This window comes from Scleropages formosus, chromosome 18 (assembly GCF_900964775.1).
Source record: "Scleropages formosus chromosome 18, fSclFor1.1, whole genome shotgun sequence".
NCBI lineage: Eukaryota > Metazoa > Chordata > Actinopteri > Osteoglossiformes > Osteoglossidae > Scleropages > Scleropages formosus.
In genome coordinates, this window is record NC_041823.1 from 10947355 (window position 1) to 10972015 (window position 24661).

The 24661-nt window shown below is 44.3% G+C and overlaps 1 protein-coding gene across 2 annotated transcripts in view; it reads left to right on the forward strand.

Moving 5' to 3' along the window:
• Positions 1–24661, forward strand: part of jarid2a (jumonji and AT-rich interaction domain containing 2a) — a 92935-nt gene that overhangs the window by 62958 nt on the left and 5316 nt on the right. For both annotated transcript variants that reach the window (XM_018762957.2, XM_029259770.1), the window contains 8 exons: positions 4182–4351; positions 9416–9595; positions 12458–12675; positions 17167–18334; positions 20655–21142; positions 21943–22035; positions 22163–22281; positions 22646–22716. In XM_018762957.2, coding sequence (XP_018618473.2) covers positions 4182–4351; positions 9416–9595; positions 12458–12675; positions 17167–18334; positions 20655–21142; positions 21943–22035; positions 22163–22281; positions 22646–22716 — 2507 coding nt within the window. The remainder of the gene's footprint in view (positions 1–4181; positions 4352–9415; positions 9596–12457; positions 12676–17166; positions 18335–20654; positions 21143–21942; positions 22036–22162; positions 22282–22645; positions 22717–24661) is intronic.

The window sequence follows — 24661 nt, forward strand, 5'->3', positions numbered from 1 at the left end:
GCCGGGTCCCAGGTGTATCTGGTTATGCCGATGGTGTGGGCGTGGCAGTTCTGTCCTCTGTCGTTGTCCTTAGGATACGGAAAGGTTGTCCGTTGTCTTTGATGTGAGTTTGTCCGTACAAGTCAGATTTTTTTTTTTTCCTTCAAATCTTCCACACATTCCTGTATTCTGAGCAGAACTTGACATGACATCATCACATGACATGTTCACAGTATATCCTCATTGGATAATGATCAAAAGATTTATTAATTTTTCTCTTTATTGTGAATTACATTCTAATTAAGCATCAGTACAAAGCTGTACTGTGTGCACAAAGCGTTCGTCATCTCCGTGTAAATATGGCTTTGTCACTTACGTTGAATGATGGATGGAGGCCTGTGGCATTGTGGGTAGTATTGCTCCATGGTTACTTGGAGCAGCTTGTTGGTTTCTTCCACCATCCTTCACCTGATTGGATTCCAGCCCACTGTCTGTTTGTTCAGTTTTAGTGGAGTGGCTTTTAATTATGCACAGCTTTTATTGCATTAAAATAAAACAATTTGTTTTATGCAAAAGACCGAGAGTGTATGACCGTTGTTTTGTGTTCCATACTCTCCAGATCGAAGTGAACAGGGGTGTTCGGGTTCAGCTCTTGGACGCATCGTTGTGTTGAGCAGTCGGAATGAGCGACGTGGAGGAGACATAATTCACCCCTGACTTTATGACTTTGTTAAAGAAGGGTTGTGACAGAGAGAGAGGGTGGTTTTGTGTTCAGAGCGATCCAGCACCCTCAGGCCAGTGGCAGTAATGCGTTGTGTATCTTCAATTAGCAGCAAACATTGGTTTGGAGAAAAGACGGACACCTGTGGAATTAGATAAACCGTATCCGTGTCGCTTGCTTACTACTTCACTATGTTTCAGGCAGTCGTGTGTGTGTGTGTGTGTGTGTGTGTGTGTGTGTGTGTGTGTGTGTGTGTGTGTGTGTGTGTTAAAGTTCTAGAAATATTCAAAATACCAGGAAATCAGGAATAGTACAGTATATAAAGATGGAAATAAACTTGCCATTGTAACCTAGAACATAGTCACATCTTCTGTTTCACAGATATATTTGATTTATGAATCCAGGAGATGTTGTTCATTAACAGGTTTATGTACTTACTGAAGATACTTTTTTTTTTTTTTTTTTTTTTTTTTTTTTAACAACCTGGGTGGTTAGTTTGAGCTGCTCCACATCTGTCCAGTTCTGCTGTGATATCCTGGAAGCTCCTGGCTTTCCCTGATTTTTTTTTTTTTTTTTTTTTTTTTTTTTTTTTTTTTTTAAACCCCCTTCTCTTCTCCCCCCCCCCCCAAATCACATTTTCAGATTCACATTTTCCTCCTTGTCATCATGTGCTGCTCCTTGGTTTGACTGTAATCCTGTGGCTTTGGCTGGATGATATACAGAAGGATGTGGTCAGACACATAGAAGAATTCTGGCTCAGCCTTCTGAAGGTTTAACATTGTGAAGGCACCGAAAATGGATGGAATATATAAAGAAACTTGGCAGACGTTGCCACTTCACACATTGTGTTTTGTTATAAATGTCGGGTAGGTGTATCGCCGCATAAAAGTGACTGGCTACGTATTTAAAATATATGGGCAGGTTTATAAGACCTTTGGCAGCATCCCATCCATTTATTGGTAAGCCTTTCGCTGCCTGTCAGCAGCCTCCAAAGTGCAATTTCTGGCTTTATTCTATTATACGAATATATTTGCTGGCTTTTTTATGTAACTTGTTTAAGGGTGATCTATAGCAGCACGTAAAGTGCCCCTCTGCTTTGGTTTTCTGTTTCACGATAAGTGAGCCTTAAGTGTAACTTTTCCTAGATAACACAGAATACACATAGGGTAGCAATAATATGCTGTACACCATAGCACCTGGGAATTTATTTTAATGACTTGTACTTTTATAGTATATGTGGCAAATAAGTACTTTTGAGGGAATGTCTGGCTAATAATTTCATCGCAATTATTTTTCATTAGTTCATTTTGAGGTGGCACACAACATGTAATGGAAACTAACGAGAACTTCTCTAGGCATTAGGGCTGCTGTCACTTTTTTGTGTTACCCATTAGCGAGAGAGGGAGTAATCATGATATTGATTTATTTATTTTTGCTCTACGTGTAGTGTTTTGTCATCATGTTGCTACTGTTCGTAGTGATGTTTTCTCGAGAGAGATTTAAGTTCTACTTTGTGGGACAGCTGGTAGCCTAGTGGTTAGAGCTGCTGCCTTTGGACCACACTGTGTCACCCGCTGCTCTGCCATATGCCGCCTCTCTGCCGTTGACTTCTGTCTTTACGGGAGGCTACAGCAGTCTGTAGGTCAAATTCCACATTTTCCACATTAGTACATTCCTTGAGTACAAGACTTGAGCGGGATGAGAGGATGTCTTCCCACGTCCCGCACTTGTGGAATTGTGTAGGCTGAACAGTCAGTGGCGCTGCTTGGATCCTGCCGGCAGCGATCAACATTGCGGTGTTTTCACTGGGAAATGGGTGTCTCGATTTGTGCGGCGCCGCTCGGCTGACTTCCCCGCAAGTAACGTCCGCTCGCGGAGTGCGAAGTATCGGCACGCTGCCGCGGTCCAAGCAAGAGGGGCTTAAAGCAGATCTGACCGTGCTGCCCCACTGAGGGTTCCAGGTAGATGGGATAAAGATGTCATACTAAGGGTCAATCTGTCAAAAGACTGACTTGCAGGAAATGATTGCTGCTACACGCAGAAGCCTGCAAGACCCAGCACCAAATTAATGCTCCGCTGCTTGCTTGCAAAAGGGTTTTTGGCTGTGCCCATTTTGTTTAGTGGGCGGGTGTGGTGTCAGTCGGTGTGGGTATATCTGCTACTAACAGAAAACCCAGAGTGTCTAGGGGTTCTGACTTTAATCCAGACTTGTCGTGCAGCGTCTCTCTCCAATAATGTGCTGTTTACCTGTAATCCTCTCAGGCCAAGTAAGTATCAGGTGTCATATCCAAGTACCGTGCTGCAAATACCCCAGGACAATGTTGTATTGGTAAAACACCTGTTAAAATAAAATTGAATTAGATTTTTGGGCTGTTTTGCCTCCCACGATTTTTATTGTGACTTAACGTTATGTATTTCACGCAGCGTGAAATCGATTGAAGTGTAGAAAAAGGACCGGTGTTTCTGAGGTGTGGGTTACAAGGACGTTCTGTATGAGAGCTGCTGCCAGATCCTGAACTGATCAATAACACCGGCTGCGTTTCATCGACCTGTCGTAATAACTGAGAAATCTGTGTAACAAGTGTCTGATTGAATCAGAGATTGCTTTCTATAACGGATAACTTTTTCCTCCTGAAGGAAATCCATCGGCGTGAGTAGATGGGGATCTGCTGGCAAAAATAAAGTACATGGAATGAAAAGTAGTACACGGTGTACACATGTCAGAAATCACAGAGAAAGAAAATCGGAATTCCGTGCTCCCTGCAACTCTGGCTTCTCAGTGTAATCTAAAGGAGTACAATTTATACATAAGATATGTGGCAAAAGATTTAAGGTTTGGACAGCATCTTTCACCGCAGCTACTAAAAAAAAAAAAAAAAAAAAAATAATAATCATGTCATCGGGAGGAGAAAAATGGATTGTAAGGAAGATGATTGTCTTAAGTAGATCTGCAGCGTTCTTAATATTTCTATCAACTGTCATCTTCTTGGCAGTGTTTAACACGGAATTTAATCACATTTTACAGACTAGACGTGAATCTAAAGTTGGCAGTTGTAGTGAGTACTAGACAACAGCAGCTGCCAGGAGGATATAACAAATTAAATAATGTTGCACATTTTATTGTTGTTTATGCAATGCCCAGTAATTTAATCCAGGAAATGTACAGAGACGCATGAAAGGGTGTCCGACACTGCATCAACGTCGAGTAACGACTGTGAATAGATGAATGAGTCTGATTAAAGTGCAGCTATTTGCTAAGATTTTGTTAATATATGTAAATGTGGAATAATGATTATTAATTAAAATGGGTTACGCTGTAACATTTCTGTGATAGAACTAACTAGTATTGAGCCATAGCTGTTAGAGACAGTCAAACAAATGCATTTCTGGATTCAGTATTTTACCACGCTCATTTCATTGTAGCTAAAGTGATGACATAAGTGTATTCCTATCGATTGTACCTGTTTTACCCCTCCTGTAGACCAAGGCTGCAGGCCCAAAGAAAGTTTGCCCAGTCGCAGCCAAGCTCCCCCAGCATGACTCCGGTGAAGGTGGTGGAAGTGTCTCTACCCGCTCCCGCGACTCGGATCAGCGAGCTGTCAAAGCTCAAACCCAAGACGGAGGACTTCCTGACGTTCCTCTGTCTGCGAGGTGAGTCGCCTCCCGCGGCAGCCGTTTTCGTTAAACGCATGAGCCGGTGGCATTCAGGTGATCTAAAGATCCAATGACATCCTTCTGGTTTGTGGTTCCTCATCGTGGAGGCAGTGCAGGAAGGCTTGTTGTCTTTGTTGACCGCGCTCTACGTAGCTTGTTTTTCTTTTCGAGCAATCTTTGAAACCGTTGCGGAGAAAAAGCTTGGCAGCAGTACAGCTGAAAGCTTGCCATGGTTTTTGTCAAACTGCTTGTTGAGACAATTTGGAGTCATGGCCCCTTTGTTTAGGTTGAAAGCTTTTAGTGATTTGTGTTTGGTTCCAGCTACGGTAAGTCATACCTGGAAGTAGTGATAAATATCAAAAATGTCTTTATGTTTAAAAAAAAAAAAAAAAAAAAAAACATTTTCATTGTATGCTTAAGTAATGAGGTTATAATTTATTCAATAAAAAATGAATAATACAAATTATTTAAGGAGACGAGCCTTACAGTGAAGTATTTTAGAGGGACCTCCTTCAAAGATGAAATTTAGAAGTGTTTTGACTCAGGAAAGATAATACCTTGGGATAAACTATTCCTGCGTTCCCCATTAATGACTTCCTGGCCAGTGCCTGACCTTGTCATGAATCATTGGTTGGCACAGCTATCTGTCACCGTTTCCTTCCTTCCTTCCTGACACTCTTCAGGTATAGCGTGTTGTCAACAGCAGTTATTCATCTACCTCTCATAAGAGCAGGATATGGCACCAAGCCTGTCTAGTGATTGTAGACCAAGTTCCCTTTTTTTTTTTTTTAATATGTTCATCTTTCATTTTATATTTCCAGGCAAGGTGTCTAATCCTTCCAGCCTGACACCCTGACAAATATCTTAAAAGTTTGAAAGACTGCTCACAAGCTTAATGCACAGTATGCTGTTCTTATTCGGTCTGGTTCTTGTTTCTTACCTTACTGACCTGAATGGTGTCAGCCTTTGCTTTGTGGTTTTCCCTCACTTCAAGTGGCTCATTTATCCAGTGCGCCTTTCATCACGTGTTGTGTAACAGGAAATCACAGCCTTTGCACTCTTCCTCTCTGCTCGTGATTTGAGGACCTGTGCCGTGTGCCTGTGCGGTGATCCCATGTCGTTGAGTCAGGGTCGTTTTGTTTATAGACAGTGCAAGAAGTAGTTCTTTCCTGTTAAAATACATCAAGAATTATTTTAGCAGATGCTTTTCTCCAAAGTGGCATACTTTGTATTTGTTTTACATTTAGCTGACACCTTTGTCCAAGGAGACTTACAATGACACAGTACATACACAGCACACTACTCCCTACAATCATTCTTTCATTTGTGTGGAGCAATGCTGTACAGACTGAGTGAGTGAGTGAGTGAGACAAAGGGCAATTTAGAGTCACCAGCTCACTGGAAACACACTGCCTTTGAACTGTGGGGGGAGACCCATGTAAACACAGGAAGAACACATAAAATCCAAAGAGAATAAGTTGAAAGTGCTACATGCAAAGACATAGCCCAGCACTCCCTGCTGCACCACCATGCTGTCAGTGATAAATCCCATTGAACCTTTTGCAGAAAGAACAGTGGTAGAGTATATGACCATTCATTATTTTCTATCACAAGTTCATCATAAGTGAATTGATGTTTTTTTTTAAAAAAAAAAAAACTGAAATATGGGTTAATTTTGAGGAGATGCCATATATTAACCTCCTTTGACCTCTTATGTTTAGCATGCATTATTATACAGTATGCTTGCAGTTGTTTGATATGCGTGCAGTGTGTTTTTTCTCTTTGCTGTCCTATCCATGCTGGATTTAGGACACGCAGCTTGTTGTGCTGTTCATGGCTGTGTTTTTCTCACAGCAGATAGGTTTCAATCTCCCATGGAGTAGAGGGGACATTTAACAAATTTCCTGATGCAATATGCTGTAATATTTACTCTTCTCAGGAAGTTCTGGAAATGACATGATAGGATACATTTTTCCCAACTGGATCCTAGCAACTATGGGCTCATATCCAGACTGACCTCTTTAAGGAGGAAACAGCTGTGTGTTGCCGTAATGACCCATAATCCTGAGTGGCAGGAGTCGTGGTCTCCCATCATGAGGTGCTACTTAAAATATTTTTTAATTGCAGTGTTCATGTCATGATGAATAAGACAAGTGGGTGGATTTCTAGATTCTCGGAAGTGTAGATTTCAGCGAGACAATGATTTTCGACTAGAGGTGTACGACTGCTCTCCAGATGCCACGCAAGAGGTTTGAGAGCAATCCCGATGTCCCAGATTTCTCCCACTGTTCCATCCACTCTCCGTCGTACACTTTTGTTCAGCACCTGATGCAGAATATGAGAAAAATGGTGTAAAAGTGTTTAACTCTTTTGTATGTTTTCATTAAAGGTCTTGAAACTCAAAAGTAATAAATCTGTTTTGACGTAAACATAATGGCCGTTGTGAAAAGGTGCTGGGTTTTGCTTGGCTGCTGTTGACGAGCCCAGTTGTCGTTGACGAGATGCATTGACCACGTGTTAAACCCTCTCCGTATTAATGGCGAACAGAGCCCTGCTTGCTATATGCCACTGACTGGCAAATTTATTTTGTGGTTGGTCTTACCCTAAGGCCTACAATAAACATACCAGGAACAAGTGGGGCCCTATTTTGGGGACCTTGAAGGATTATGGGACCTGACTGAACGCAACCCAGGGTTTCCTGCCGTTATGTGACTTATCGCATGAGCGGAGAAGAACAGCAGTTCTGCAGAGCAGCCAAGCACGGCGGACCGCAAGGCAGGCTCGCTCTCCCTGTGTGTGGGAGAGAAGACTCGTCCAAAATGCTTCACGGCTGCTCCGGGAGCCCGTCTGCAATGTTTATTTTTAAAAGCTTTTCTCGAGTTCTCCACATAGTGCAAAAACAGCGGTCATTTCAAGAAGAGATCATCTTTTGTGGCTTGGTGGTTTTTCTTCTTTCTAATTTATTCTTTACTTGTCACTGTACATGTTCATTCTTCCACTGGAGATACAGCTGGTAGTGACATGTCATTATGCTTTTCTTCCAAACAAACCTCAGCTTAATGAGAGCGGTGCTGACGTACGTTTGGGGTTACCGTCCACTAAGGAATCAGTTGTTTGTGCATGCCACCATCTAGCCTTTCATGGATCTCAGTTTTTTTTCTTCTATTTATCTATTCATATTTCTACAGTACACAAAGTAAAATGAGGCTTTATTTTACAGAATGAATTGTCTCTGGAGCAGATTTTCACTCAAGTTGCTGCTTATAATTAATGGTTATTCTTACGTCTATGAAACAGAGTATGGCGTGTATCTACATGCGCCGTGTTTTCACTTTGCCGCTTGACTGATACCCGTTTACATACCTGGCTCTTCTGCTGGTGAGGGTAAGGGTTAGGGTACTACAACTGTTGGAAGAGCTGCTGCACCTGGTGTTAACGTCGAATACCCCACATTACAATTCCCAGTCAGCAGCAATGCATGGGGAGGCCTTTCTAACGGCAGGAGGCTCCTGGGTGAATGCAGGTGTACGGTTCATCCCCATCACATGCTGGTGGGGGTTAGTCTAAGCTTGAGTGGGTCGTTGCTTCTCACTTTTTTGTTGCTAAACTGTACCCGTTTGGCGATTATGGAATGAATTCTCACTGTACTCTTCATTTCAGCCTAAACAATTTGAACACTTCTGCGTTTCACTTAGACCGTAGGCCACAGAGTATCTTTTATCCTGGTGCTCTTACGATGTACTACAAATGTGACATCTTTTCAGCAACAAATTAGAAGTTTTGTATAATTTGGTTGGTTTTTTTTTCATGATTTGTCTCAGTAGTCATGTTTCTATTTTTCTGTAGTGGCTGAAAAAAGACTTGTGTTTTGTATCTACTTTTTCCAAGGCCTCTGACCAGGGAACCAGGTCCTCCCAACACCTTAGAGATGAGGGAAGGCCCCTGAAGCTTACCGATTATGACATCTGCCTCTCTGTGGCCTGGGCTGTGGCGTCAAACCCAGAGCCCCACGTAGTGTATTGGTGAAACACAGTCACATGATAGTCAGACCATTTGTAGCCCTCAGCAAAAGCCCTCTCAAGACATTCCCCATGAAAGCGTGGTATTTTCTTTACAGCCATCTGGGGTAAAGCGGGATAAGGGGTCTTATGTCACTAGGCACTACTCTACAGCAGTCAGAAGCCTCTCTTAGTACCCTAAAAGGCATTAGGCAGATATTACTATTCAGTCGTTAGACCACAACAATGTAAATAATGCAACTAGCCAACCTTGAAATTCTGAAAAGGTCTTTTAAACAGAAGTTTTTTTTTTTTTTTTTTTTCTCAAAATTATTTATTGCCAGTGTCATCCAATTAGTAGGGTATGAATGGTTTGTCAAAGGACTGTCAAGTGCATTCTGCTATTTGCCAATTCTTTCAAAAAAAAAAAAAAACATTATATTAGTTATTTTTCACAGAACTTTATAACTTGGAAGAGTTTTTGCCACGTTTTTTTAAAGGTTATTGCCTGGTTCTACTGCCAGTTGCTTGTTCTCCAGTTTTATGGTAAAAAGTCCACATTAAAAACAACACATTTCTCATCAGTTAAACCACAAGCCAATGATTCTACTTGATTTGTTTGAGCTGAGACAAGGCATTAAGGATAAAGAAATTTAATTACACTAACAGGTCATGTGTTTGTCATTTTTCCGTCTAATTTTGTGTAAACAGAGCTGTTATTGTACGGATCTGTTTTTTGTCAGGAATATATTGGGTTGTTTTTAAAATTTTATTTTCAGCATGAGACGCGCTGTATTCTGTCACAGAAATAATCATCTGTAATGCTTAGTGATGCATATTGTTGAAGTGACGTAGTACAAAAGAAGTGGTGTTGTGCTTAAAGCAGTATCTTTCTGCTGGAAGAGTGAATAATCCAGACTAAGTTTTAACGATGCTGATTTTGGAGGATTAGCTTTCCAGGACTGTGGGACTCATGGCTCCATTCTAAATTTCCCCGAGCGACACCCTCGCTGCCAAAGTTAGGCTCCATCCCTTGTGTGTTTTTGTCTTTCTCTCTTCCCAGGCTCTGCAGCGCTGCCTCATACCATGAAGTACTTTGGCAGCCCTCGCAATGAGGATGATGCAGAGGATGAGGAGGAAGAACAAGAGGATGTGAAGCCCGAAGCCAGCACTGCCTCAGCATCCTGCCCATCGACGCCCCGGAAGGCCAAACTCTCTGGAAAGCACATCACCAGTGAACATGGTACCGCCACTGTAAACTGCTGTCTGCTCTTTAGAGCTAATCTCATAAATCAGTGCTGCCTAATCGAGCCTTCATGAGCCACAGTCTGATCATTTTCACTCTGCCTCTGACTTTATCACTCTTCATGAAATTCTGTTTAATTTTCATCTTGTGCTTTTCTGGATGTGATCGCTCCAATGCACACAATGTGGAGTAGACAAATACATTACAGAGCAACTAACACGGTCAATTTTGGCTGCTCTACAACTTGTTTACAAAAATGTCGAAGTTGAAAAGTGAAACTGCATTGGCTCCTCAGAGAACACAATTAAGACCGGAAGCTGTGTGGCGGGTCTGGGGTTCGAGTCCTGCTTGGGGTGCCTTGCGACGGACTGGCGTCCCGTCCTGGGTGTGTCCCCTCCCCCTTCGGCTTTACATTGCTGGGTGGCCTCTGGCTCACCGTGACCCCACTTGACAAGCAGTTCTTGACAGTGGATGGATGGATGGTCTGTTCGTAACTTGGCTTCAAGTCAATTGTCAATTTCACCCTCAATTCATAATCCATTATCCCTCGCTCTATTCAAGCTTAGGTTGTGTCGAAACTAAGAGTAAAACTATAATAAATAGAAATAATACTCTACAACACTTCCATCCATCCATTCATTCATTATTCCTAATCTCGTATCCAGTGCAGGGTCGTATTGGTCAGCTATCATAGGGAATGAGGCAGGGTATACAGTGGACGGAATGCCAGTCCACTGCGGTGTAACAGATTTTATACACCAAAATTCTTTAAAACAAATATAAAATTACTTTGCCTTGCTTACTCACTTACTGTGTATAACTGCTAACTTGGTCTGGAGCCTATCCTGGCAACAGAGAACACTGCAAGTTGGGGCCATTTACCCCATTCCTCAAGGTGCAGTTACTATTTTTAAATGGGGTTTTTTTCCCCCCTTTTTTTTGACTTACTTAATAGTTATTGAAATTAAGAAGAATATTGCCAGATGTCTCTTATATCAAACATATATTCTTGGTGGAAGAAGGGAAAATCAGCAACAAACAGATGAGTTAGATGACTAATGAGAGCAGCCTTTCTGGGTGTCAGACATAAGACGGATGAGTCCTGACAGAGCAGCTCTGCGCTAAAGACATGCATTCAGCCTTTTTAGCAGAACCGGAAGGTGGGCATTATGGTAGTCGATGGTAACTGATGAGCCGTTGTCCCTGTGACACTGCATGCCAATAAACTGCCATTATTGGGGCTGCAGTTCTGGGAGGATTACTGTCCCTGGGCCCTGCCAGGTGGGATTAAGTAGTCAACGGCAGCTTTAACTCAACGATAACATGATGATAAAAGCCTTAGCCTAACTATTCTCTCTTATCTAGAGGATGCTCAGGTCCTCTGCTCTGGATTAACCCATTGCGCCCCGGCTGGCCTGCCCAACCTTGGAAGCCGCGTTGAGTCTCGTCTTTCGTCTCCTTGGGAGCTGCGCTCCAGCCCAGCTATGCATGTAGTATAGAGACCCTGTTTCTCAGACTAAATTCCTGCAGGAAATGATTAAATGAGAGCAAGAATCTAACTTTGTTTAAAGAGGACGGGATTTTTTATTTTTTTTTTAGTACATACATTGTCTCAGTATATGAGGAGATGGACAACACTAACCCCCAGGTCATTGTTCATGGAACCGCTGCCGTTCTTGGCCAAGCCACTCTGGAATGATAAGGTCAAGTGTGAAGTTTATGCCACAATCAAGAAGTCAGTGTAGAATAGATTTATGCGTCATGTTCATCATATAGCAAAGAGTCTTGTGCCTTATTTTGTAATGTGTCTGCAGTTGAGCCCAAGAAATAACCTTTGCCTCACTTCTGGCTTTCAGTGTCTAGTTGCTGAGAGAGTAGATCGGGAGGTTGCTCAGCTGCAAGGAAATGCAAAGCAGAATGGGTAGTGTTCAATCAGCCCAGAGATAAATCCAGAGACTGTCCATTTGTTTTCTACAGACTAAGCTCCTTGACAAAGTACAGCCAACAATACTGGATTATGGTGCAGGAAGACAAGTTGTCTGTTGGATCAGTGTGATTGTATAATGTACTGAGAGTTTTTTGAGGACCTTGATATTATGTAAAATGTCATGTCATCCTTTTTTGGCTTTGCTGGTTAGACACTGGGGGGGCTACCACTGAGATGAAGTTGACCCTTGGTAAACACTCATGCATGGAAGTGGTTTTACCACTGCCCTGTCACACACACGTGGAGGAAAGCTACACAAACATGAGGAGAGCATGGAAATGCCACAAATACCGAACCAGGTTCTGTTGATGAGCCGAAGGAGGAACTACGAGGCAGCAGCACTACTTGCTGTGCCAAGGCCCTACAGTTATACTCTGAGCTGAGTTTAAATTGAAAATAAAGACCTTCAACTCTGAATGCCTTTTTTTCCCCCCCAAAAGCAAGACACTTTTTAGTAGTTAAACCCCATTCATCTCATCCGTTGATAATTTCAGTTTTGGAAGCTGTCGTTTTGTAGCTTTCATTTTTCAGAATTGGTGTGGGTGGTGATTTTTCAAGGAAATCTTGATACCGTTTGAAATGAACACACAGTAAAAATAACTCAATTTTTTTTTAGTCATTACTGTGCCAATAAACATTTAACCACTGAGCTGATTTTCAGACTGTTTTTCTTCCTGGCAATAATTAATGACATTTATTCTCCAAAGCAAATATTTCTCTATCTGTTAAACAGTGTTTCTACACTTGCACGTGACACGCTTATTCATTTGGAAGGTTGGAAGTGAAAACGCACTCTTTCTGCAGCTCCTTGGCTGTTTCTCTCACAGAGTCGGATTTGCGCTTCCTTCCTTCCTTCCTCCCTCCATTTCCAGCTGTCAACGGTCACTGTAGGGCGTCGGAGGAGAGGGGATCCACCGCTAATCACAGGGGCAAGGAGGCCATGCCAGGAAAGGAGAAGGAAGAGTTGGCAGATGTCCGTAAAGAGCCATCGCAAGGCTCTGCAGCAGCTAGTCCTGTGAAAGAGCTGGCCCGGGGCACTATCGCTAACGGCCTCCGCCATGCCACTCCCGCCAAGGATCACCGCAAGCAGGTATCCCGTCCCACCCTGCCTTGCCTAATCCGGTGCAGATGTGTCACAGCTGGAGGCAGAAACGAGTCAAGAAAGCCTGCAGTCACCAGTTTATGCTACCTTTATATTATCAAACGTTGACTGTGTGTTTGACACTTGTTAAATTTGAATCTTAAGTTAGACATTGGGGAAGTTGTTTTACCTTCTGGCTTATCTGTCTCAGCAGCTCGAGTCCTGAACAAAGTTTAACAAAGATTAAAATCGGTTAAAAAGTACAATTAGAGGTTAGCTCGGGCAGGATGTAGACAGAATGAGTCCATGTGCTGTGTGTGTGTCTGTGAGTAGATCAAGATCTAGTCTGTAACCATTACATTTGTTAAATAACAGGTATTTAATTCAATTAAATTCAGTTCACTTTATTTTTAAAGAGATTAGATTTAGAGATTTAATACCACAGAACTGACGATCAGGTATCCAAAGACATGCTGTTCAGGTTCCCCCCTAGTGTGTGTGAGACAGAGAGAGAGTGTGTTTCACTGATGTATGGATGAGTGAGCCAGTGTAAGTAGTGTGTCTAGCAGTGTAAGTCACCGCGGTGAATAAGGCGTGTGGGCTCATAACACTACATAGTATCCAGTGTAAGTCGCTTTGGAGAAAAGTGTCTGCTAAATAAATAAATGTAATGTCAATGTAGGTATAAATTTGTCCAGTTTAAGGAACTATTGGCTGTTTTAGAGCTCGACCTTTTCTCATAGCTGAATTGTATCATTTTGTTGGATGTAAGCAGGAAAGATGATGGAATTTATTTCCTATATGCTGCCAAATTCAAGGTAGATTGGCCAGTAAGTATTGTTTGTCACTTCCATGTATGTTTTCTAAGTTACATCCTGCATTTCTCTAAATACGTGTCTTTGGAACACAGTCACATCAGCAGCAAAGTAGGATCTACATTCTTGTGGTCCAGCAGTAAATTATTGTTCGGTGTGAAAACACACCAGTTCAAATGTCTGAAACAAAAAGGTATTAGGAATAAATTTGTCAGAAAGTAAATTGAATGAAAATCTTGAACAAATGTTATCATGAAGCAATTAACGGAGCAAGACACGAATAGCATTGTAACGTACGCTTTAGAGCTACGCTTCGCAGCTGCTTATGTTAACAGTAGTCTGGCAGTAATTGACTTTGCCCTGGGGGAAACTCATAGTATTAAAGTATTACTGTTTACATTTCTAAACCTCAGCAGACAGCTGATGCTCTAGCCCTTCGGTTTTTTTTTTTTTTTTTTTTTTTTTCCCTCTCTTTCAGAAATAGAAACACGAAAACGCTCGAGGCGCTCTCGATGGCGTTATAATGAGGGCATGGGCAGAATGCAGCGAGGGGAGATGATCGGCGCTCGTGTGATGCTAATTGAAATGAAGCGAAAGGCCCACTTGCGGTGGGCCGAGCCCGGAGCGCAATGGCTGGCGAGCGCCTGGAGAGCGCCCCCGTGTGTGTGTGTGTGTGTGTGTGTGTGTGTGTGTGTGTGTGTGTGTGTGTGTGAGATCCATGTGCCTGTACCGTCTGCTTGCTGCACCCTGGGTAGATGCAGGTTAACGCTGACTGCACTGAAAGGGTTAAGTCCTCGTGTTCCTCCGCTGGACCCTCCTATGGGCTGCCGAGCTGCAGATGTTTTGTTTTAATCTTCGTACCGTTGTGCAGCCGGGCAATGGCAACACATGATGTCATCTCAGCCCACCCCATCCGCACCCCCTGCCTGCGCTCACATGTGTGAGATTCAACTTCGGGGCCCATGCAGTAGTTTGCTGTTCCATGAATCTGGTCGCGTATTTATTTCAGTGCGTGTCATCCAGCCCGCGCCGAGTCCCTTACACTGACGTTTACATTTATTCGTGTAGCAGACACTTTTCTACGTGCTACACGCTTTGCACTTGTCCCCCTTTTTCTTTCGCGGGGAGTGAAGTAGCAATACTGGTGCTGCTAGGGCTTTATTTGCAGTGGCTGTCGCAGGCCCCCCGCCCCATTATTGCTGACCGAGCGCTTGCAGTAGGAGGCCAGGCTCAAATGTGGGGACTCCCAAAAAGGGGGGGAAGGGGATCGTGGGCCCTCTAGCGGGGGAAGACCTCATGAACACCCGTGGCACCTGAGATGCCCATGGAGTCAAGCACACGTAGTACAGGAGGAGACGTTATTCATTACCGGTGAGGTCAGTTTAAATATATTTCTTAGAATAACTTTTTAATTGTAAACCAGGGGTGTCTAATGTGCAGCCCACCCTTTCATGAAATGCAGCCCACAAAAACATGTGTTAAATGATAATATATGCAATAGCTACCATGAATATTTTAAGCTCTATTAACAATACAGTATGAGTGAACTTTGACAGATTTCTCTGGAATTTGCTTTTCATCATAGCAGCATCTATTCTTGAGGGCAAAACGACAGTTATAGTTAGACACGCATGTAACCCCATACCGCACTAAATTAAGATACAATACAGTACAGAAACATGGTTGGTTCAGACATTGAAGATTCAGTATGTCAGCTAATATAATGTTTACGCGTGTGGCCCTCGGAGCACTTCGCAATAACGATTGTGGCCCTTGGTTTTTAAAAAAAAAAAAAAAAAAAAAAAGGTTGGACACCCCGACCTGGACAATCCTAACTGTTGGACTAATGAGAGACACTGAGGCCAATAATAGACACACAAAAGGGGTGACCAGTGCAACACCCCAGTAGCTTTGTGTTGAGACAGGCCAACGCCTTTCCCATCTCAGCATGGGCTACAGGGGACATAGTGGTTAAGGGCACTTTCTTTTTCTACGTCTTCTGTTCACATTACAGGTAGACCATGGCTGAAAAGCACTTCAGGAAGACGCTTGTGCCAGTATTGTTCCAGTATACCCAGCAGTACAAATTAGTGACTGCTGTGCCTTTCTTTAGGTAAAAGTCTTGGCTAAGCAAGTAAATCGATAATAATAACAGCAATGTGTCTCCGTACTGCTGGCAAGACATCTCACTCAGTCCATCCTGTGGCCACGTGGGTCACCAGCGGAAAGGTTCAGCACTCAAACATGCCCCGAATGTATTTATTGCTATGTTTGAGTTGATAGGTTGATTGCAACCAGTTTTTTTAAAGGGTATATGAAACCAGCAAACGGGCAGTAAATTTCAGAACCACGGACTTGAGCAGTTCGTTTACAGGCATCCCTATATTTTTTCAGTGTCATAAACTGTATGGTGACAGTGTTCAGCTTTTGTTTGTTTGGTTTGTTTTGTTTGTTTGTTCATTAATTTATTTATTCAAGGTTCTGCTTCAGCTAGCAGCACCTGACAGGGATACAAAGAGCTCTAAGATTTCAAAGTCTTTGCATTATTTATAAAACATCCCAAAGAGTGGCTGTAGTATTTGTAGTTTAAGATAATTTACAGCACCTGACAATTTCTTATGATTTATGATTGTCCCACTAAATAAATAAATGTGTAAGACAAGATTACAGAAACAAACTCAAGAACAGAGGAGACAGCAGCCTGATTGCAGGGATGTCGGGGGAAATCGTTAAGTAGCACAATTGCTGGTGGCACTTTGCGCAAGCGTTTTATCAGCTGCTCTGTATGACTTAACAAAATAAAGTTCACCGGTGGGAACAAAGCACTACTTTTTAAACAGTGATGCAAGAAACAAGAACTGTGATACCAGAACAAGAAATATTAAACTTTCGATAAATTGCGTTGTTTTGTTCCTGCACTGATTTTTATTCTGCTCTCTGGCGGGTCTGGGGTTCGAGTCCCGCTTGGGGTGCCTTGTGACAGACTGGTGTCCCGTCCTGGGTGTGCCCCCCTCTAGCCCTACGCCCTGTGTTGCTGGGTTAGGCTCCGGCTCACTGCGACCCTGCTCAGGAGAAACGGTTTCAGACTCTGTGTGTGTTTGTGTGTGTGTGTGTAGGTGTTGTTATAACAAGTGTGTTATAAAGGGCACTGCATTTATATTGTATAAATAGTATATATTTCTAATATAATTTATATTTTATGAATTATAATAATTTTATAAATATTATTTTGTATATAAATTATAGCAAAATATTTATTGATCCTTAGTTTCTACATTGTCATATTGATTCTAAATATTTAATTGTCAATTTAGTCTACCTTGATAAAACTAACTCATTTGCAGACGGGGGTGCAATGGCACAGCGGGCTTGGCCGGGTTCCGCTCTCTGGCGGGTCTGGGGTTCGAGTCCTGCTTAGGGTGCCCTGCGGCGGACTGGCGTCCTGTCCTGGGTGGCTAGGCTCCAGCTTGCCGCGACCCTGCTCAGGGCAAGCAGCTTCTGTCAGTGTGTGCGTGCGTGCGTTTGCACACAAGGGGAAGATTTCTCACGTAATATTGTATATATTTAAGCATTGGGTGGAAATGTGGGATGCAGAGCTAAAGCTTGAGAGATTAAACGAATAAGGATTTTAACTTTGAACATCAGCTTGGTTTTAAGAACAGCTTGTTTATTTTCTGTATAACAGGTTTCAAAAGCAAACGAGCTCCTACGGACGTGCTCCGCTGGCACCGTTGCACCCTGTGCCAAAAAGACCAGAGGCTTCTCTCCGTTGCCATCCAAAACTGTGAAGTACACAGCCATCGTGACAAAGGGCCACGTCACCTACACCAAAGCACAGAAAGAACTGGCCAAACATGCCAAAATGAAACGCAGCAAACGCGTCGCCACCCACCCGCCGCACCCCGGCCGTAACTGCCACAGTAGCCCCGCTCACTGTCGCCTCCACCACTCCAACTCAGGAAAAGCTCGAAGTAGCAATGCAAAAACTCGCAAGCGGGTGCTGTTATCTGAGAGGGCATACCGAGTGGCCAACAGGGGCTGCGTGCAGCTCGGCACGAGGCCCAACGGGAGGCTGTATGCCAAGCAGGTGGCTCAGGGTGGTCGGGAGGGCCTGAGGCCCTCTAAGAGGCAACAGGACGTCAGTCGGGGCGGCCGCCTGCCAGGAAAGCTGATCTTGGCCAGAGTGGCGAAGCCCAGAGTGCCGCTCGGTACCCCAGAGACACGCAGCAAGAAGGCTGTTCAGGAAAGTCAGGCTGAACCTGGATGCCAAGGTGACGCAGGGGCCGTGCCTCTGGATGCACCCAGGCCGCAGCACCAAAGGCCCAGAAGGGCAACGGCTGGGAAGCTGATGTTTAACGTGCAAGCGCAGCGCGTGGCACAGACCGCCCCAAAAGCGAGTCACCCCACTACCTCAGCGAGCAGGCCTACCCCCAGCCCTGCTCCGGCCCCGCATCCGACCCCGCCTCCAGCCTCCGGCCCCGCATCCGGCCCTGCCCCTGCTTCCATGCCGCACCAATCAGCAGAGGTCAAAGTGGAGAAGGAGCCAGGCCGGACAGGCTCCTTCACCATGGCAGAGGTCCTGGTCCTTAGGGCCAGCCCGCAAGAGTTTCAGGATCCTCTGGTTTACGTGGACTCGGTGCGGGACCAGGCAGAGCCGTACGGGCTCTGCAGGGTCATCCCGCCTCCCGACTGGCGGCCGGAGTGCAAACTGAATGAGAACATGCGCTTCGTAACGCAGGTGCAGCACATCCACAAGCTGGGGCGTCGCTGGGGCCCCAATGTCCAGCTGCTCACCTGTATCAAGAAGCATCTCAAATCTCAGGGCATCGGCATGGAAGAACCCCCGCTCATCGGTGAGAGTCTCTCAAGGCATTTTATACCAATGAGCAAAATCTGTGTGCTCAGGAGCAAAGGTTAACATGGCACTGAGACAATTTGTGTAACAGGGAAGCCAGATGAAGGTAGGCCACAACTTACCACATGCACACTTTTTTTGGCAACCCGGAGTTATGACGAGCATCCGGTTGACCTTATGTTATTTTTGAGTCCCCTCGTTTGCTTGTGATGTCTTACAATGACTGTTCTGTTTGCCGCATGATGACCTTACCTGGCCGCACTCCCGCAAGGTACTCGGATTTGTCATTACCGGTACCTCAGTCGGTGATCGGATGTCTAACAGCGATTGCAATTGGTCTGCAAAACCTTCGTGATTCCCTTCAAGTTACTTTTTATTTGAAAAAGCTTGCAAGTGTCCTGTGTGTTTCGGTGGCGCCGAAAGCAAAAATCGAAAGAGCACACGTTTAGAAATGAAAGCGAAAATATGGTACTGTTTATCATTTTATCGAAGTATTATTTTACGTAAGATGAGTAATGCGTCAAGTTTGTGGGGGAAAAATGACCAAGCCCACTTAAATAATGTAATATTGATACATGTCAGTTGTTTATATGTCCCTATTGTTCATATAATGCAGTATGAGGGGATTTGCGTCTTAGGACCAAGTTGACTTGAGTTGGGGTGGGGTCATCGAAACGGAGCCCTCTTGCGAGTCGAGGACCAGCGTACTGGATTTTCACGCGCTGAGCCTTGGTAGGCCGAGTACTTGAAAACTGAATAATGTCTCACGGCCTCAGGTGAACTTTACTCAGGGTCTCTTTCAATCTCGGCTTCTCCTGCTTTGAGATGTCGTCAGCCTTACGTGTATTTCTGCTCACGTATGATGCCATCAACTCGAAAATGCTGTTATGGGTTGAGAGATGTGCTCTCTTGGGCAGAAGGCAATCGAGGCTAATTTTTATTGAATTATACTCATATTGAGTGCATTTGTTGTAATTTACAGGAGGGCTCAGTAATGGAAGCAAAGGATGCAGACTATGCATAACATTTACTAACTCAGGAGGAGGCTGTAAACTTGGTGATCTAACAATATGTACTATATTTCCACTGTAAGTTCTATAATCAGCCCGCTGCTGTATGTCATATTTATTGACAAATGTTTCTTATTTCTCAGCCAAGTTCGTTACAGAGTGCCTCGGAGTACCTGCTTTTTGTTGTTTGGAGACTGTGCGCGAAGGATTTTCCGACTAAACGAGCCCGCGGCACTCGAACGCTACGTGAACCCTACGGGAGTCACTCGTAGCTCACCAAGCGGCTCGTGTGAGCGCTGCTGTCTGCACGTGTGATTTTCTGAGCTCCTTGTGCTGTGGTGACATCGTAAAGAGGGTGGCCTTAGTGAGATTCTCCAGGGCGGGAGTTGTTATAAAGGGTTGTTTACTCGTGTCCTCCTCCTTCAGAGCGTGGGGCTAAATTTAGGATCGCTTTAATGGAAAAACAAACGGGGGGATTACTTTGGTTTCTGCAACACTTGGAGATGAGACTCTCCGGCTGTTATGCCGCTGAAGTCGTGTGAAAATCCGTGACGGATCGGGAATGTCTGGGAGTGAGATTCAGGGGAAGCAGCCGCCCAGTGTGTGTGGTGCAGGGTGGGGGTGGGGGGGTGTTGAAATGGGGTTTGTCTGACTCACAGTTGCCCCAAGACCTTGGACCTGGAACAGTCAATCTGCCTTGCTGTTTGCGAACAGCTAGTGAGACACATTTGGAGGAGATTTACTCAGTATTTCGAACAGAAAGAAAGACGACGAGTATGTTCACGAGACGTTTCGCTCGTCATCCTAAGAGAAAAGCTCAAATCTTGCTTAATAAATGCCGCAGTGCAGCTACACGTGATGCACGTGGTTAACCAAGAACAAATCTGACCTTGTTGGTGGTGGTGATCATCATCATCCAAGTAATTTTTCAGAAACTCAAAATCAAGCATTTATCAGCTCTTCTTACCAGAGCATTTTCAGTGCAGTCTACTATATTATGATGATTATACTCTATTATTTATATATTAATATTTATTAATGTAGTAGATGTTGCTTGTTCTTGCTAGTTTTTCATGCAGAATAAACCTAAAAATTTGCGTATTTGTAAACCTAAATAACGGCGAAAGGATTCGTGGTATTTCAGCCACCAACTTTCACTTTGCGAATCTGTTTTAAAGTAATGTGCGTTCAGTTGGTATGCTTTTATTGTAGGTGACATTTTCTTGGTGATTGCTGTTGGTGTGACTGTGCAGCATGCTGTGCCCGCGTGGCTTGTAACGGCGCTCTCTGTCGCCCGTCTTCGCCCAGGGGGCTGCGAGCTAGATCTGGCCCGCTTCTTCCAGCTCATCAACGACATGGGCGGCATGCAGCAGGTGACGGACCTGAAGAAGTGGAACAAGCTGGCGGACCTGCTGCGTGTTCCCCGCTCAGCCCAGGACCGCTTGGCCAAGCTGCAGGAGGCCTACTGCCAGTACCTGCTCTCCTATGACTCGCTATCGCCTGAAGAGCGCGAGCGGCTGGAGCGCGAGGTCCTGGAGGAGAAGGAGAACCTGGAACGGCGCAAGGGGCCTTTGGAGGGCCACTCGGACGGTGCCCAGTGCACCTTCTCGCTGCCCCGCTACGAGCCCAAGAACGGCCTCATCAATGGCGTGGTGCACAAGAGCAGCCCGGGCAGCGGGTGGCAGGAGCTGAGTGGCGTGGCGAAGCGGAGCCGGCGGCGGCTTTTTGCTCGGCAAAACGGCGGGGTCGAGGAGGAGCAGGGTATCCTCAGCGAGCAGCACAAGTGCGTGTACAAGGTCTGTCCATGCACACTGTCAAATGCTGCCCTCCACTTGCCTCGCCTCGCCTCCGTGCCCTCTGACCTCTGCAATGAAGCCCTTAGGTGTGAGGAAATAATAACTATTGTTCCATGCATGTTACATAAGTGTGAGCTCTCTTTCACAGCCTCATCTACATGAATAGCGGCCTGTGCTCCGAGTTGCTTTCAGCGCGTAACGCGGAATATATACTTATATTCTTGGCATCCACGCATTGGGTCTGTGTAACACTGTGTGGCCTGGGCTTTAGTGTAGGATGCATCTCATGTAAATGGTGTAGACCCTTTTCCCATTCGTATGTAACGTTAAACAAGGTCGGCCCCTAGTTCTCTTGCGGGACCCTGTAGATGCATTGTTACGTGTTACAGAAGCCCACGTAGCAGCATGTAGCAACAACAGGGCCCAAGGTGACCCGTCTGTATCGTGTAGAAATGACCTCTGTAACACTTCTACGGAGGACAAGACGGTGGCCATCTGTCCATGGAACATTGGCACGTTGTGGGGAAAAAAATCCCCCGGAAGGTGCATTGGAAGTGGACAGTTTTCGGCTTTACCAAAAACGACGGTTATTGTTTCATATAGCAAAATATGTAAAGCATTATGTAAAATGACCATATTATAAATATAATAATATATTTATCACATATATTGTGTATCAGGTTTTTTTTTCATGGCAAAAGGTTTTTTCTTTTTTTTTAAAGGAGAAAATTTGAATCGGCAAGATTAACAGCAGCACATGTTTCTTCCTCATGATCCCCTGTTGCGATCCTTTCTTTCAGGGGAGATCGGTGTCTTTAACCACTTTCTACAGAGCAGCCAGGAACACCATGAACATGTGCTTTAGTAAGGAGCCTGGTGCAGTTGAGGTAGAGGTGAGTGTCACCTGTAGGTGTGAAGTGATATGTACTTCTCTTTTATTTACAGAAGTGTACTGTTAGGGCAGTTTTTATCCAGACATCCTTTATACTCATGTGTTCTTCCTTATGTTTGTGTCCACAGCAAGAGTACTGGCGCATCGTGGAACAGAAGGATTGCCATGTTGCAGTGCACTATGGGAAAGTGGACACCAACACGCATGGAAGTGGCTTCCCAGTGGGAAAATCAGAACCTTTTTCAAAGTGAGGACTATCGGGGCTGCTCATTTTCAGATTTCGCTGAGATCACATCCAGAATTTGTGTGAAATCGAGCCGGGCCCTTTTTTAAAATTAAGGTTAAATGCTGCGGCTCAGGGCTATTCAAAGCACAGTCCTGGTGAAAAGAAATCTAGGAGATTCCGCTTCCAGTTTGCTTTTAACCACTTGGTTCAAGTTGTGTAGACCGAACTGTTGTAAGTCCTTCTCCAACCTGTTAGCGATGCAAGAAGAACTGAAAGCTGGACCATGAGTTGAATAGCCCCGCAGCCAGTCGTCCGGGCACACGCTCCTTCCGCTAGAATCGGCGTAAAGTACAAATCCTGTTGGTAACTGCTCTGTTCTCTCTAGGCACGGATGGAACCTCACAGTACTTCCCAATAACTCCGGGTCCATCCTGCGTCACCTTGGTGCTGTGCCTGGTAGGACGTTGTGCATGGCATCCCTTCTCATGTCAAAGAAATGTGTAGCAAACCTGGGTGGACAAATTATTAGAAATTAATTTGAAAAAGGCTTTTTTTTTTTTTTTTTTTTTTTGCAAAGTGACAAAGTTTGTCTACTAAGTCAAAGTTATTTACACATTTATAAAGCGGTAGCAATTAATGGCATAGTATCTTTCTTAGAGGTTCTGTAGCTGGGGCGGGAATTCAATTCTGGGAGCTCCGAGTGGACGGAGTCGAACGGAGTCTAACTGGTGTGCCACCAACTGGCCAGCTTGTTTCGTGAAGTCAGTGAATACAAAGGGAATCCTTACTCTGCTGTTGCATTTCATGGTCGTGCTTCACTTGTCCAGGAGGACTTTTTCGTGAAATATGCCTCGGCCACGGAGTTGGGGGATGCTGGTAACTGCATGTGCTTTGCTCTAAGCCTTTGTTATTCTGAGGGATCTCGATAATCTCCACCATATGTTCCACTTAAAGAGTTGAGTGGAGTCTTTCAAATCACTGGCACATCTTCTCGTGGCCTTGACATCGAGTGTGGCATCAGTAAGGCAGCTACAGCGGAAGGCAGCTGTAGGGTGCTGTGTCAGGTGGCGTGGAGCATATGTCCCATCAGAGCCAAGCTGTGATGAAAGGCATTTGGAAGCGAACCCAGTGAGAATGCCCTGGGTTCTGCATGCCATGACATGTACGTCATAACTTTTGTATTCCTGTTCCTAGTCTGCCAGGTCTATCCATTATCTTGCCTCTGCCAGTGACTGCATGAGCAGTGTGAAAATGGCAGCAGTCAATTTCGAACACACCCAGAGGCTCATTAATGGGTTTGCTCTGCATATGTGCGGCGGCAGCTGAATAAGTGATGTCATAAGCTGAGGATTTTGTCCCTTACAGCAGACGCTGAGAATAGATCATCTACAGAGGAAAACAAGAGCCGCTGTTGTTAATGTAATAAGGATAAAGCGATGGTGTCCGGATGTGACGCTACTGAAAGGATGTGGAACGAAGAGAAGCAGTGTGTCACCTGAGGAGGGAAAATACTCTGTAGATGTAATGCAGTTTTTCCTAGAAAACTAACATTCGACACTTGACATTACACAACAAAGGCTCTGCTTGTTGGAACACCTAAAAATGTTACCATCCATTGCATGTTGTCCGATATCAAACGTGACATTTTGGACGTTCTTGTTGACTGTATTGTACCGGCTTCACCAGAGGTGGGTAGTAATGAGCTGCAATTACTCTGTTACCTCAGTTACCCAAGTAAATTTTTATCATGAAATTGTACTTTTCAGAGTAAATTTTGACACCAATATTCTTCCTGTGTTTTAAATGTACATTTCTGGCACCCGTTTTCATAACTTTTGGATTTTTAGCCAGCCATCCATCCATCATCAACAACCGCTTATGACTGAGTTAGACAACATATAAGTAGCTGCAGTCAACTATCTGTGTGCCATGTGTTCAAACCAGTGCTTGCCACTGTGTAATTTTGATGTGTTCGATGAACAAGTGTCAAATCAGCTAAAAAGAATAAATCAAGTTCACACAGTGCAACTGACCTTGTACGGTTTTACTTTTAATTTGGAGCGTCTGAACTGCCTCGCCTTTCTCATTAGTTATTTTCAGGGTGTTACTTTGCGTTTGGGTTTTCTTATTATGGGATGGTCAGTAGTAGCGGTTAGGGATTATGACTTGTAACCTAGAGGTCTGTTTGAATCCCAGTCTGCTGCATTGCCATTGAGAAAGGCATTTATCCTGAACTTCCCTAGTATACTGTAAATGCCCTGTTATTTAAACTGATATCGAGTTGAAAACCACATTCAATGAAGGCATCAGCTAAATAAAAATGAATAATATTACTTTACTTGCAGTCAGCGCCAGTCACCTTGCAGGTAAAGGACAAAAGTTTCAATCCTTGCTTCTACTG